Genomic DNA, 14,778 nt, shown 5'->3' with positions numbered 1-14,778 from the left:
CAAACCTTCTGCGAGGCCTCCCGAGAAAGCACGTCGTAGCGCTCCTGGAACGGGGTGCGCTTCTCCTCCGGAGGGGCGGCGTCGTCCCCGGCGCAGTCCGCGTCGCTCCTCCGGTAGAGCGGGTAGTGCTGCGCGGGACGGAAGGGGCAGTCGGCGGGCAGCCCGGGCCCCGGCCCCCCGCGCCGCCCCCGCTCACCTGCACGAGGACCGGGGCGGACGCGGGCGGCGGCCGCCCGTCGGCGTCTCCGCACTGGCGCGAGGCGGGACCCTGCGGGCAGAAGTGGGCGTCAGTGCCCGGACCGGCCCGCCGGGCGGCAGCGAGGGCCGGGCTGCGCGGCGCCTACCTCCCGGGAGCAGTTCAGCCTGCGGGAGACCGCGAGCAGCTCCGCTTCCTCCTCGGAGCACAGGGCGCAGCGGTCCCCTTCCAGCGCCACGCTGCTGACCATCACGAAACTGAGGCAGACGGGAGGCAGCAGAGGTCAGGGCCACGCGGGACACGTGTTTCCTTTCCTCGTGTCCCCGGGAAAGACGGCTAAGTCTCCACGGTGTGAAGACAAGCCCAGGACAGCTTTGAGTCCCAGCCAGACCCACTGTGTGTTTCTAAGTGTGAGTCCGTTTTAACAAAAATAGCACAACTGGGAGTTGGGGTCCCCGACGCGGGAAGAGGATTTTTAGCCCGGTGAGAAGTCCCAGGTACAGAGCCTGGGGTCAGGCCGCCTCTGAGCTCGGCTGACAGAAGCTCGCCCGCGGCGCAGGGGCGGGTGTGAGGGTTAAATGAAGTGACGCAGCAGGTGCTGCAGCAGAGCCGGCCACCAGAAAGGACTCAGCGGATGTCAGACACTGTTACGTCATCTAAGTTACGGAGTGAAGCACAGAGAACATGCGCTAGCACAGGCACACTCGGCACGCAGGCAGCGGCAGGGCGCTGATGAGAGCTGCCCGGGTACGGGTGATCCCAGACCAGGACGACGCAAAGTCAGTTACGGTCACCCTCTGCCACCACCTGACCTTAGTCGTAATTTTTATAGACTCGCACTAAATATGCTTTTACTTCCTATGCACACACTGCCTGGGCATGAGGAAGGTGCCTGTCAGTAAAGACGGCCCGAAATTTAACCAATTTCAGAGATAAAGAGCTGAGTTATCAAATGCTCGGAAATATGAAAAGCGTATTTAAGGTTTCTTGAACACCGTGTATAGGGGGAGATACCTCAAACGGCATCTTGTCTGCTGTGGCTCAGGAAGGGAGGCCGCCTGCTACAGCCTGTGCCCTCTAGGTGAGCATCTGTGGAGAACCTGCTGGACGGAGGTGACCTCCCCGCCAGCCCGTGAGCTGGGCAGCCACAAAAAGGACAGGAGGAACAGAAAAGGCTTCCTCTCCCACTCGGCTTCTCCCGCGTCCTAACACACAGACCAGAAGACTCCCGAGGTGGGCACTGCGGCCGCCCAGCGGGGGGGATCTGATGCAGTGGGTTGGGTTCGGGGCTGGGACACTGGTCGGCAGGTCAGGGTGGGCACAGAGCTGCAGACACACCACAGACACACTGGCCACCAAGTCCCAGGACACCATGACTAGGGAACAGCCTTTGCAAAGTGAAATAAGTAACTTCTTATCAAATAAAAGACTCCTTTACATAGTAGGCTGATGGAACATACGCCACCCAGAGACAGCACAGAAAGAAAGAATATCCCCGCAGGGCTGGGCAGTCACAGACTGACTGATTCTCTGTGCTCCTCACGGAAAACCAGGTCTGAGGTTTCCCACCCGTCCGCTCCCATGGTGCCACCAGCCAAGACGGCCTGAGGAGCCACTGAACAGGGATCATAACTGGAGACACAGACCCCATACGGCAGCCACCTCTAAAAACTGAGGTTTCCAGGGACTAAAGGTCTTCATAAAATCGTACAAACAATACTCACTTAACGCCTTTCCAAGAAAACAGCCTTTCAGGGTTGAAAACTTTCTTGAACCGTTTGACTTTGTATGTGGTCATCCTAAATTCAATTGCAAAAAGAAACATTTTTCAGGACAAGCCATTTTAGACCTCCCAGAGTTATCATGAACAGAGAAAGTGACTTTCGGAACGTAAATTTCAGACCAGCATGACCAGTTTGTGGCTCCTGCTGGCCCCAGGCTCTAATCTCAGCATCACCAGTTAATTACTATGGGCCTGGGGCAGGTTACTGAGCTCCCCGGGGCCTCGGTTTCCCACTGGGAAAATGGGAAAATTTTGGTACAATGGGAAAATACCAGGACCATGGTAAAGATTAAAAGAGTCAATATAAGGAAGTAAAGTACTTCGCACAGGCTGACACATTATAAGCACTATAGCCCTATGTAAATGTTAGCTACTAAAGTCTGAGTGGGCCGGGCGCGGTGGCTCACGCCTGCAATCCTAGCACTCTGGGAGGCCCAGGTGGGAGCGTGGCTTGAGCCCAGGAGTTTGAGGTCACAGTGAGCTATGATGACACCACTGCACTCTACCCAGGGTGACAGAGCAAGACTGTCTCAAAAAAAAAAAAAAAAAGTCTGAATGGTCTTGTTTTCTGATTCCTAAAGAAAATAATTGCCTATTAAATCGATATTTCCCAAGGGCACATACAATTCATTCATCCAACAGATGTTTGTTGAGGGCCTACTGTGCGCCAAGATAAAAATCCCTTAAGGAGTTTACATTCCAGAGCTTGTATCTTTTGAGGAAAACAAATTTCCTCAATGCAGCACGAACACGGTTTTAGCAGAACTTTAGCAGGTTTACAATTGCAGTTAACAAGAGCTCCAGGGCGCAGTGCTCTAGCGAGTTACTCACTCATAGTGGAAACCAATGTCATGGTTGCCAGCGACGACCTTCAGCTGCACGTGACTTGGGTGTCTGAACATTTTCTGAAACCGTTCCACGTCATCTGCCCAGGCCTGAGAAAAAAGGATCGCTGCTGAGAGCCAGAGAACCCTCTCCTTCCTGTGGCTAAAAAATGTGGTCCCTGTTTTGATGGGAGAATTCCCCTGTCGAAGCAGATGCCCATAAAGCTAATGTAGAAATTTGAATTTTTCATTCTATATAATACTTCTTTTTCCCAGAGTACAGTTAATACCTTAAATTATTTAATTTGATGCCTGTTAGGTTTATTCCAGGTGAGAACCCCAAAAATATCATAAAGCCGGTGAGACAAAAGCCGCGGGAGTCTGGAGAGTCCAAGGCCATAAATGTAACTTCGACCACAGACGGCTGCAGCCCCTCCGGCATTCCTGTCCCCCTGATAAAGACGAAGCTACGCCCTCCCCTACCTCTGCAGGCGTTGCTCACTCCCACCCCCCAGAAACCCTCTATAAAACCCAAGGCTCTCCCCTCCCTCGGGGTGGACGCTTTTTGGCCTCCGCCCATCTGCACCCAGATGCTCAAAATAAACAGCATTTTGCTACACGTGAGGCTTTGTGTCTCTCTCAGCTCCGGACCTAACAATGCCAATTTCAATTAAATGACATCCTCCCCCATCTTAAAACAACTGGCAATTCCCAAAAATATTTGATTCATAGGCCTATGATTTCAAGACACCTGAAGTCCCCATGGACCCCAGGTTGAGAATTGCTTAGATTTGTGCATCTTATAAGAACAGGCCCTTAGAAAATGTCAAGCAAATTCTTCATGTGTCTCAACCAAAACAAGGACGAGAACATCCTTCAAAATCAACATTCCCCTGTGGCTGCAGTTGTGAGAATAAGAACCAACAAGATGTGTGTGACAAAAACACACACACACAAAAATTATTATAATTAATATTACAAAATTATCCTGATATTTGGCTCTAACTATTAAGGCTTCAGAGTTATGTTAGTATAGTTCTTATTTTTATAAGCTTAAAAATACCAATTGGACAAACACCCTAGGGTGGGTAAAAATAAAAATAAATAAATAAATAAGACTGAAAAGCCCTCTATCCTGGATAGTGATAGGCTAAATCCTGAAAGTTTTAAACATGGCACAACCTAGAGAAATATACTGGATAGAGGGTCCTTCAATACAAAGATTCCACTTTAACAAATAATATTTAAAGTTAGAATAACATAAAATCAGAAAAACAAACTTAGAAAAACATAAAATGTTGCCCTTAATTTGCAAAAGCAACATATATATCCAACCTCATCTTGTAACTAGTTGCTTTTTACATATAACACTTTCATTCTCTCATGTAATTACAGCCTGGATTACAGCCAACATTGCAACTCTGTAAACAGCGAGTTCCTATCAAACCCAAACCAAGGTTTTCTATGTACAGCTTTTGGATTGTCCTGGGAAATGCCAATGAGTATTTAAAAAATATCTCCCAAATAAAATCCCTTCAAAAAACCATTAAGGACTGGACATTTTTAACTAAGCAGCAAGAACACCTCTTTTTTTTCATTCATTCCAAGAATGTAGTAAGCGAAGCACCGTGACAGCTTAGGTGAGAACGGCCTTTCTCTTTGCTCTGTGGAAAGGCTCACACCACCCCATCACCCAGGCCGGGGTCTCGGGCCCCCGAAGGCGAGGAACCTAACACCAAGGCCCCACGGCTCCTGCGCCTCTCACCCAGAAGATCAGAGGCGAGTAGCAAGTAACCTCGGTAGCACATCCTCATAGCGTAGTGGGGATAACAGAACGCGAAGTCAAACGCGCGTTCCAGCAAGCGACTGAAACAGCGTCCACCTTGCCTACTTCTCCCTTTCCCGAGAGGTCCACAGAGCAGCACGTTCTAACAAAATAGCATCTGGCTCATCCACGTATTCCCCACATAGACAAACATGAGGTTAGCTGGCCTGACTCAAGATGAGCATTGCACAAACCCTAAGGACCTTCAAGATAGACTATGCATCTTTAACCTCAATACAGAGCGAAACTTCCAGAGCGAGCCAGCGGTGCTCCACGGATCCTCTGGGCTGCTTGTTGGATTCTCGAAGCAGGATTAAGGTGTCTGGATTGCAAGATCCTACCTGGGGGGAGCTCCACTTCCCTTCATCAAAGACATCCCCCAGAATGAAGACGACTTCCGGCTCCAACAACCACAGAGCGGTCTGGAAGGCTCTCTCCATTTGCCATTCCCTGGGGCCAGGAGGAAAAAGCAGAGCATCAGTCTCTTTCCTGCCCGTTCTCCTCGTGACCCTGCTCTTGCATTCCCACCCCCCGCCTGGAGGGGCCAGTGAATCTGTGTCTGACTAAATGTGGGGAATTGGGGTGCGGAGGGGCTACCCTCCCACACGCCTTACACACGGACGTGCACTACGCTGGCCCGACGCCGCGCCCCGAAGCCGTCTCAGTCAAGAGAGTCCTAGGGATCCGAGAGCCTGACCTGCGCAGCTTCCAGAGGTGCCTAATTTAGACCGATTTTGCACCACACCGAGGAAATGACAGCATCTGGCTTAAACTCCTCTGCTTAAAGGGACCTCAACTTCCTTCTTTGCTTCAGAGTGGAGGGAAGACAGTGAGAGAAATAGACTAGCCAGTATCCAAACAGTAGGCCCTGCAGATTTCAGACATGCAGTAATCATCCCAGAGGTCGGACGGGCAAACAAACAGAGCCTGGGATCTGCAGTCTCACAGGCAATGGCTTCAAATCCCAGCTCTGTCTGTTGACGAGCTGTGTGGCCTTGAGAATGTTACCTACCCTCTCTGCGTCCCAGTTTATTCACTAGTAAATGGGGATTTAAAAAAAAAAAACCTACCTGCAAAGGATAGTTGTAGGATTAACTAAGATAATGTTTATAAAGTTCCCAGCACAGCACGAGCACACAGTAGGTGCTCAAAAATGTCCATGTGTGCTCAGCCCTTCCTCCCTTCTCCCTAACCAGCTCCGGCCCGCGCCATTTTCCTAGGGATCCTGGATCTTCCCTCTTCGTAAAGGCTCCTCCAGGCTGCTTCTCCTCTACACGAGGGAGCTCCGCGTTCTGGGACGCGGTGACACAAACAGGGAAGGAACTTTCCAGTCGGAGGAAGCTCTCCAGACCCTGGCGAACCACCGCGTGCCCACGTCGCTGCTCCATGGCTGTTCACTCAACAGAACTCTCAAAGTATGTTTCTCAGTTTTGCTTGATTTAATGCTATTCGCCCTGGCAGAGAACGAACCCAGACACGCAGCGGCAGGAAGGCGCAGGTGAGGGTGGATTTGCAAGGCCCGGACGCCCAGGCTCACCCTGGCGCCCTCAGCTCACACCCTTTGCTTTAAAACTCTGGGTAAAAGGCCTGGCAGCCCCTCCCTCCTTCCTCCTCTCTTCCTGCCTCCCTCCCCCACCCCTGGGGACAGCACACACCCCACGCCCCAATGTCAGGTTCACCAGGTCACCGCACTCTGAGGACAGGGCCTCTCACAAAATAAAGACGTGTTCAGAGAGGCACGGTGCAGCCACGTTAAGGAAAAGGGGTCAGGGGTCAGGGTCGCCGGGGGCAAGGAGAGCCCCACGGACGCCTCCTGCTGGGCACCGGCCGGAAGCCCAGAGTGGGAAGCGCCAGGCGCTCATCCGAGGCGAAGGGACGAGCAGAGCGGCTGTGCCCACCAGGGCGTGTGGCTCAGCCCTGAAAAGGAGGCAAGTTCTGCCACAGGCACAGCACGGACGACCCTGGAGGACACTGTGCTGCGTGAAGCGAGCCAGTCACAGAAGGACAAATCCTGCCTGATCCCACCCATGCGAGGTCCCAGAGGACTCAAAGTCACAGAGACAGCAGCAAGCAGCACGGTGGGAGCGGGGCCTGGGCGGGAGAAGAAGTGGGCGTTTAACGGGTGTAGAGACGGACGGTGGCGAATGTGCCTAACGCCCCTGAGCTGCACACTTAAACATGACGAAGATGACGAACTTTACACTGTGTGTATTTTACTGCAAATAAAAATAATTAAACTGTCCAAAAATGAAACATGAAAAAAAATAATTAAAAAACAAAGACGCTTTCTGGTGGGAAAACAGAGGGACCACTCTGGGGCTGGTCTGAGTTGGAGACACAGGACTTGACCCTCCCCGGGGGGACGGCCACAAATCTGCTCTGCCCCTCTGCTGCCCAGAGCCGGGTAAAACGCAAAGGGCTTAAAGTCACACACCAGCAAAGCTGAGGGGCCCAGGAACCCAGGTCTGCGTCCTCCCGGGACCAGGCCCAGGTGCTAGGCCCTGCATGCCACCTCCACACACCTGGGAGGCTCCTTCTCTTAAGCTGCTCACAGGCGAGGAGGCGGGGCTTGGAGAGGCCCTGGTAACTTTTCAAAGTCACAAAACTAATCAGGAGCCCAGGTCTGACTCCCACATGATGGGGCCCTGTATATGTGTTCAGTAAATAGAAAGTTCAAGGAAAACTCAAATGCTCACAAATGTCCTTCTTTGAGAGGAAAATAACTAAGAGTTACCTAAAGCCATTAAGCCTGAACTGTGGGGGGAGGGCTATACCTTTTTGCCTGCAGAATTTCAGAAGGATTCCCGATTTTACTGCTCACCTTCGTAACTTGTCTAGCCAGTGGCCTCTGATTTCCCCAAGCAAGTGGGGGTCTGCCAAAAACATGGCTCTCAACACAGGCTCAGAAGTCGCTTGTTTACCATCGTAGGCTGGAGTGTTCACCTCAGGCCAATCACACCGCGAGATCACTAAGTAATAGACTAAATATTCACAAAACAGAAGCGCAGCAAAGACAACGGCTACGAGTTTCAACAGCAACGAACTCCTCCTCTTTAACGGACGAAAATTCCGCCTTCCGAACCCCAGTGCGGTCGGAGCCATTTCTCCTGCCCAGGAGTTGCCAGCAACTAAGAGTCAAATCCGTCAAGAAGTCAGCATGAGAAAACCGTAGGACCTGGGTAGAGTGGAGATGGCATTCAGGTCTTAGCCGTGTACCTGCAGGGAAAAGGAAAAGAACTCGGTTACGCTCCTTCATAAAGCCGCACCCTCCCTCCCTCTACTAAGAACCAGTCAGGTACAGAATCCTGTCCACACTCACACACACACACACACACACACACACACACACACACGGCCGCATACTGTCACGATGACAGCGCCCCGATCACTGACAAGGAAGACAACTGACCCCTTTGAGGTCTCCACACCTCCATACGATAGAACAGTGCCATTAGAATGACTTCCCACTGAGACGATGCTTTAATACTCTAGAAATCAACAAATAGGAACGCATCTGAAGGATGTGTGTTAAGAGAAGACACATAAATGGGAAAATTCGACAAACACTGTGTAAGTGTAATTCACCTTCCAGAATGACCCACCACCCCACAACCTTAAAAGTCCGCAGGCTGTAAGCCCTCGGTAATATGTTGCCTTTGGTGGGAATTCATCACTTTTCAACTCTGCTTTTCTACAAAAACAATGAATATTCGTGGACGGTGTGCTGCAAGCATCCAAGGAATTCATTCCACACTGGACCTGGGTCAGGACCCGACAGAGCAGCCACCATCTGTGAATGGGAATATTGAACATGCAACCACTTTATATATGTTTCCACAAAAATGGGTTTTGCCCTGCAAAGTAGCCTTGAAGCTCTGGATGGCTTCCTTTGTAAGACGTTGATGTGCACTGGCTTCCCCATGGGAACCTTCTGAATGTTTGTGGATTCATCCTGAATCGTAGGTGAGCTTTGCATCCTGTAGAGGAAGCATCTGTTTTTGAGGTCTCTGAAGGGAAAGGCTGGTAAACGGCTGCCCTGATGCAGGCGTCAGAGGCGGTGTTCTACTTCCGGTTGCTCAACTTGTGCTCAAGATGACAGCCGCAGGAGGACAGTGATCTTCCCAGGGGGCTACAGAGACCTCAGGTATCAGAGAAGCCCTTGAAGTCTTACAGGGATGGGGGCTATGGGAGACGCTTTCCAGAGTCCCTAATTGAGCTAATAAAGAAAAAATGTGGCCAGCGTGGTGGCGCATGCCTGTAGTCCCGGCACTTTGGGAGGCTGAGGCAGGAGGATTGCTTGAACCCAGGAGTTTGAGGCTGCAGTGAGCTATGATCATGCCACTGCACTCCAGCCTGAGTGACAGAGCCAGACCCTGTCTCTTAAAACAAGAAAAAAAGAAAAAAAGAAAAGAAAAGAGAAATGAAAAGAAGAAAGGAAAAGAAAAGAAAAGGAAACCCTTTTCTGGAGAGATGATTTTCTAACATGAATCCAGGAACTTCGTATCATTCATGGGCGTGGAGTCGAGAACATTCTCCCTTCCACAGGCTCTACGATAATCTCTGTGAAATGCAGGCTGCTCACCTCTGCACGTGGAAATTAAGAATAAGCCCCAGTCCTGTACGAGTCCCTAGCTTGGGTCACAGTGGGGTTCTATACTAAGCAGCCACAAAGATATGGAAAAATTTTAAACCTTACCTAAAGAAAAATAAATGGGGGTGAACATATACTTTGAGCCATCATCAAAAGTTTAAAACTTAACCAAAAAGCGGGAAATACCTTCAGAAACCAATAAATGAGGAAACGTTTTCGGGAGTATTCAAACGGAGCGTTGGAGCGTCGGTGGCCCTGTGCTAGACCATCAGCACCCTCCGCGTTTGCTGCTTCTCAGATGAAAAGCGGGGAGGGGGAGGGGGACGGCCCGGGGCTGTGGCCAGGCTCTCCCCACGCCTCTGTCTAAGTAGAATGACATCACCTATATTAAGTGCTTGCTTAAAAAGGCAAGCAAATGCTAGATTTTAAGTATGTCCTTTCAGATAGAGAGGTCAGAGGCAGCCCTGCCTGCACTCTGGAATCGCCTGCTCTTACTGGAATTCTCCTCGGAAAACCCACACCCTCGTCAGCCGGGCCGGCCCCTCAGTGGTCACGTGCTGTCCCTCCTCCTCTTCACTTAGAAGACCTGCTTTCTCTAAGGTCACACCACATGTGCCACATAACCAGATTCACCAGATACCTTTAGCTTCCAACTGGGGACATCTTCCAGAGTGAAAAGCGGCACTAATAAAAAAACAAAACAAAACAGGACAATGGCGCAAACCAGGACTGTCCCGGGCAACTCAAGACAGGCGGCCACGCGGTGGACTCCACCCTGTACCGCCCACGCTTGCTCCGCACAGACAGGAGAAAGCAGCAATGCCTGTCTGTCACCCACCTGCTCTGTAGCCAGACTTGGGAGGACCACATGGATGCCGTCAGTGACCACGCACCAGCGTGGCTAACAGGGCGGACTCTGCCTGGCTGACACTCGCAAGAGAGAAAAGAGACTCCAGGGAATAACGACTATTTCCTTAACGCCTCCCAATTTCCTTTGTTATGATTAAATAAAAAATATCAACGGTAAATATTTGATCCTAATCTTTTTCTTTCAAAAGAACTAGAGTCTCTGAAAATCCTAAAAGCTAAGCCCAAAACAGCAGTTGAAACTTGCTAAAACCTTTGCTTCCTCCAACTGTAGAGGACCACTCGAGAGGGGAGGCTCGTCCAGTGTGTGAGCCTGGGCTGCCTTATGGGTCCCCGGGTCCCCAAGATGAAACGCCAGGGTGACAGCTGTCGGCTGCTCTCCTGCACCCACTCCTGTTCATCAGACAGAAGCTTGCTTGGGCAGCCATGACTGTTACCAGCTCTGCAAACAAATTTCAATGACCCCTGCATGTTTTTTTATAATTCTCTCCCTTAACTAACTATTATACTGGACCTTTTGAGTTGTTTCCCAGAAACATAGATTTTCTGCAAGAGGAAGGAGCTGAGATTCTGAACGCCCCTGGGCAGCCTTCCTGACCTAGCTGCTGGCATCTCCCTTCTTTCTTTGGGATGCCGCGCCGTCTCTCCGCTCTCTTTCCCACCCCTCCTTCTCATTCTCTTGTCTGTCTAAAGGATAAAATAAATTTTGCTTATCTGACTTAATCTCTGTGTGAGAAATCTGTCTCCGCCCGCAGAGACATGAGCACTGCGGGTTTCCTGCCCTGACACAGGAAGCAGCCGCGAGGGCTGGGCGGGCCGCAGACAGGCCGGCAGCCCAGCGCCGGGTTCAGGGGCGGATGGGACGCAAAACTGCAGTCCTCTGGCTGCCCGGGACCAAACGAGCAGGCCGAGGACACAGAGACCGTCCAGGGCTTGCGCTTCCAGGGAACCTGAGCCCACACCGCCCTGCCCCCCGCACGGCGGGCCCCCTGGCGCTGCGGGCGCCAACAAACCAAAGGTTGGGGGAGCTCTGGCCCTTCCCGCAAACTTCTGTGTTCTTCTTGCAGAAAAGAAATTAAAAATATCCTACACAGAGCCATTCGACCAGAAGAGGAGTTGGAAGGAAAGGAGGGAGTGATGTACGGTGAGCAGAACGGGAAGGTCGAGAGCCCGAGTGCAGCCGCTTCGGCCGATACCTGACCCCAACCACCCTGAACGAGGAAGTCGCCGGCAAGCGCCAGGCCGGGACCCCTCAAGATGGACGAATTACGAAGCCAGATGCGCATAAACTGTTTGTGCTCACCCTTCCGTGGCAGCAGGTTATGATTAACAGTGCTGGTCACATACGGGATTTTTGAACATTTAAAAACATTACCATTGCCCCGCGGGGTGTCCCCGTCCTGCTCGGAGAGGACCCTTACTCTATGGAGTAGGATCTGTTGTCTCTGTCTCAATCAAACTTTCCTATAGCTAGCTGGCTCACTCTTGGATTTAAGCCATTCACATTAAAATAATGTAGAGACACAAGGTATAGAGATCAAAGTCTGATTTTTATGAGAGTACACACAGAGCCAGAAGCTAACCAGCCATTGTTCCCTAACATCCTGGCTGCTGTAACTGGTCACTACTTAACGGCACCGTCCTCCCTGACAGGTGCAAGATTTGTGACTCCTGCCCCCGGCCCCCCACTTCGACAGAGAACACTGCTGTTGTAAATCTTAAGACTGGAATTTGAGGTATTTTTCAGACTCTGCATTCCAGGGGGACCCAGCCAGACCCGTGCATAGGTGTGGGAATGGATCCAACAGCCCTGAGACCCCCTGCCCTGGGAACCTCCCAACTGAGAAGGTAATTTCTACACCCCAACCCTATGAGCTCATCCCCCGCCAATCAGCAGACCCAATTCCCTAGCCCTTTGTTTGCCAAACCACCTTTAAAAAACTTAGCCCCCAAATTCTGGAGGAGATGGATTTGAGAAGTTACTCCATCTCCTCGCCCGGCGCCTTGCAATAGTAACACTCTCCGCCGCGAGCCCTGCTGTCTCACCGCACTGGCCGTCATCGGGTGGTAGGCAAGGGACCCCGCCGGCTATAAAGAATTCTTTCCCAAGAAGTCAAAAACCCACTTGTCAAGGCCTTTCCTCCCTTCACTGGGACACCCCCTGCATCCGGAGGGAAGAGAGAAAGGAAAGAAGAGGGAAGGAAGGAGGACGGGGAGAGACAGGGCAAGCGCGAGCTAGCGGGGCTGCTACACACGGCCTCGAGAAAACCCTAACACCGTGTGAATGGGCTCTCTGGTATAACGTGATCATTTTTAAAACAACAGAACCATATTTAGAAAACTTCTAACACCAGATCCTTAAACAGAATTCCTTTTCCTCAAATCTTGGGAAACTTCTTTTTTCTTCTACCTAAACTGTATTGAATTAGTATTCCCAAGGCTGTCTCCAATGTTATGGCCAAAACATTCCCACTTCTTCCTCCTGAAATGAAGACAGAATAATCTGTAGAGCTAATGGGGTGGAGGAAGGGACCACTCTCCCTAGAAATGCCACCAGCAAGGCCATCGCACCACTCAGAGCCACTCATTCGGTGATGTCACTCCTACCCGATGGCTGCTTCCCAGCGGTACACAGTGACCTCATTTCACTCGCTTCCAGGGGAAGCCTGACTCCAGCCATGGCCACCAAGCCCTCCTCATTCCTGTCACAGCTGAAGGAAACCTGCCGACGGCCAGCAACTGGGAGGCCTGCAGACCTCCCAACCCTGGGCAGACCTGTGCACATGGAGCCCCACCTTCTTGGCAGGAAAGAGGAAGATATAAGAGCTCTAGGGGGCATTAGCCACTTGTCAAATATTTTATCCTACATGCTCTGAATATCCAGCCGCACAGAAGCAGCTATGCTGAACTGGAAAGAATCCAAACAGCAGCTCTGCTCTGTGACTTTGGGCAGCCCACAGTGCCTGTCTCAATGTGATGACTGATAGAAATAATGCAAATAAAAGTGCTATGTTTTTTTTTTTTTTGAGACAGGGTCTAGCCCTGTTGCCCAGGCTGGGGTGCAGTGGCATCATCACGGCTCACTGCAGCCTCCAACTCCTGGGCTCAAGCAATGCTCCTGCCTCAGCCTCCTGAGTAGCTGGGACAATAGGCACCCACCACCACACCTGGCTAATTGTAAAATTTTTTTGTAGTGATGAGATCTCGCTATATTGCTCAGGCTGGTCTCAAACTCCTGGGCTCCAACAATTCTCCAGCCTTGGCTCCCTGAAGTGCTAGCATTATAGGCATGAGCCACTGCATCCAGTCAAAAGTGCCATCTTGAAAAAAGTAAATCCTCCTATGAGGTAAGCACGTCAGAATCAGATGTGAAGGTAAAACTTGGCATTCAGTAAGTCCCCATAGGCTCGATGCAATGATAGTCAATTCAAAGAGCCGTGGTCGGATTAGGGAGAACGAAGACGGCAGAAAATAAAAGCCAATAACCGAAGAGAAACTGGAGGCCGTGGCCCTCTCGGCCTCGTGCCCAGTTCTCTCCACTCACTCACTGGGCTGTGCTGAGTCACCATCCCCCTTCCTCACTAAAAGCGAACCTCACATTTTATCTCAACCACAATAAATAGGCACATAGCCCGAATAAGTGAATGCTACTATCCCCTCCAAGTCCTGGCTCCTAAGGTGAAAGGAGAAAAAACGTGTTCTTCCTTAGACTACGTGAGCAGGAGTCTGGTGCTTCATCAGAGGAGTGGGGGCACCGCGCCCGAGCCCAGGGTGCCCGTCCCCTCTGCTCACTCAGTACGTAACGGAAAAACGTGTTCAACCATCTTGTACCACTAGACTGCAAAAATACGAAACATGAGGCTTGGATAAGGTCTATATTCCATGTGGTTGTCCTTCCTGTGATTTAATGATGAAAAATTCTGTCCATATTCGGAGCTTTCCTTTGCATTAGCAGGTTCGGGTTTAAAAATCAAAATTAGTAGCGGGGCACAGTGGCACACGCCTATAATCTCAGCTACTTGGGAAGCTGAGGCAGAAGGATCACTTGAGCCCAGGAGTTCAAATCCAGCCTGGGCAACAGAGCAAGACTTGGTCTCTAAATAATCAAATAAATAAAGCCAAAATTACTTAAACTGTTACTGTTTTCCCTCCCTAAATTCAGTTTGTCAGTTTTATTATCAACTGGAAACCCAGCAGGAACACTACACAGCTTCCACATATAGTTCAGGCTGTCCTAGGATCCGAAGGTAGACACACATGTCTCTGGAACCCCCAGCAGTGACAGTAAAATAAAAGGACTAGGTTAGACACTATCTGTGATTTTCCAGGAGAATCACTGAGTCACCTCACCTTTCACAGACTTCGTGCTGCTGGTGGACCAAGACTCGTAAGAAGGCTGTGCGTTGGCGTCTGCTCCCTCAAATCAGAATGTGTTTATCTGAAATATTAAATAAAACAGAAAATGTGTGATTTGTTGCTGAATGATCTTTCATTTAGTGACCTAATAACAAGTAACCTGACCAACCTTGAAAGTAAAAAAGCTGAGAAGCTAAAGAAAAATGACATCGTGGCCGGGCGCGGTGGCTCACGCCTGTAATCCCAGCACTCTGAGAGGCCGAGGCAGGCGGATTGTTTGAGCTCAGGAGTTTGAGACCAGCCTGAGCAAGAGCGAGACCCCGTCTCTACTAAAAA

At 50.7% G+C, this 14,778-nt stretch overlaps 1 protein-coding gene across 1 annotated transcript in view; it reads right to left on the bottom strand.

Moving 5' to 3' along the window:
• MPPE1 (metallophosphoesterase 1) overlaps positions 1–14,499 on the bottom strand; it is a 17,964-nt gene extending 3,465 nt beyond the window's left edge. The window contains exons 1-8 of the mRNA XM_012649977.1: positions 14,437–14,499; positions 7,450–7,844; positions 4,970–5,078; positions 2,811–2,914; positions 1,921–1,995; positions 345–453; positions 197–268; positions 6–128 (exon numbers count right to left, since the gene is read on the bottom strand). Of these exons, the coding sequence (XP_012505431.1) occupies positions 6–128; positions 197–268; positions 345–453; positions 1,921–1,995; positions 2,811–2,914; positions 4,970–5,078; positions 7,450–7,730 (873 nt within the window). The 5' untranslated portion in view covers positions 7,731–7,844; positions 14,437–14,499. The remainder of the gene's footprint in view (positions 1–5; positions 129–196; positions 269–344; positions 454–1,920; positions 1,996–2,810; positions 2,915–4,969; positions 5,079–7,449; positions 7,845–14,436) is intronic.
• Between the last annotated feature and the right edge of the window lie 279 nt (positions 14,500–14,778).

Source organism: Propithecus coquereli, unplaced genomic scaffold (genome assembly GCF_000956105.1).
Source record: "Propithecus coquereli isolate 6110/MARCELLA unplaced genomic scaffold, Pcoq_1.0 Scaffold308, whole genome shotgun sequence".
NCBI classification, from domain to species: domain Eukaryota; kingdom Metazoa; phylum Chordata; class Mammalia; order Primates; family Indriidae; genus Propithecus; species Propithecus coquereli.
This window is presented reverse-complemented; position numbering and strand designations above follow the sequence as displayed.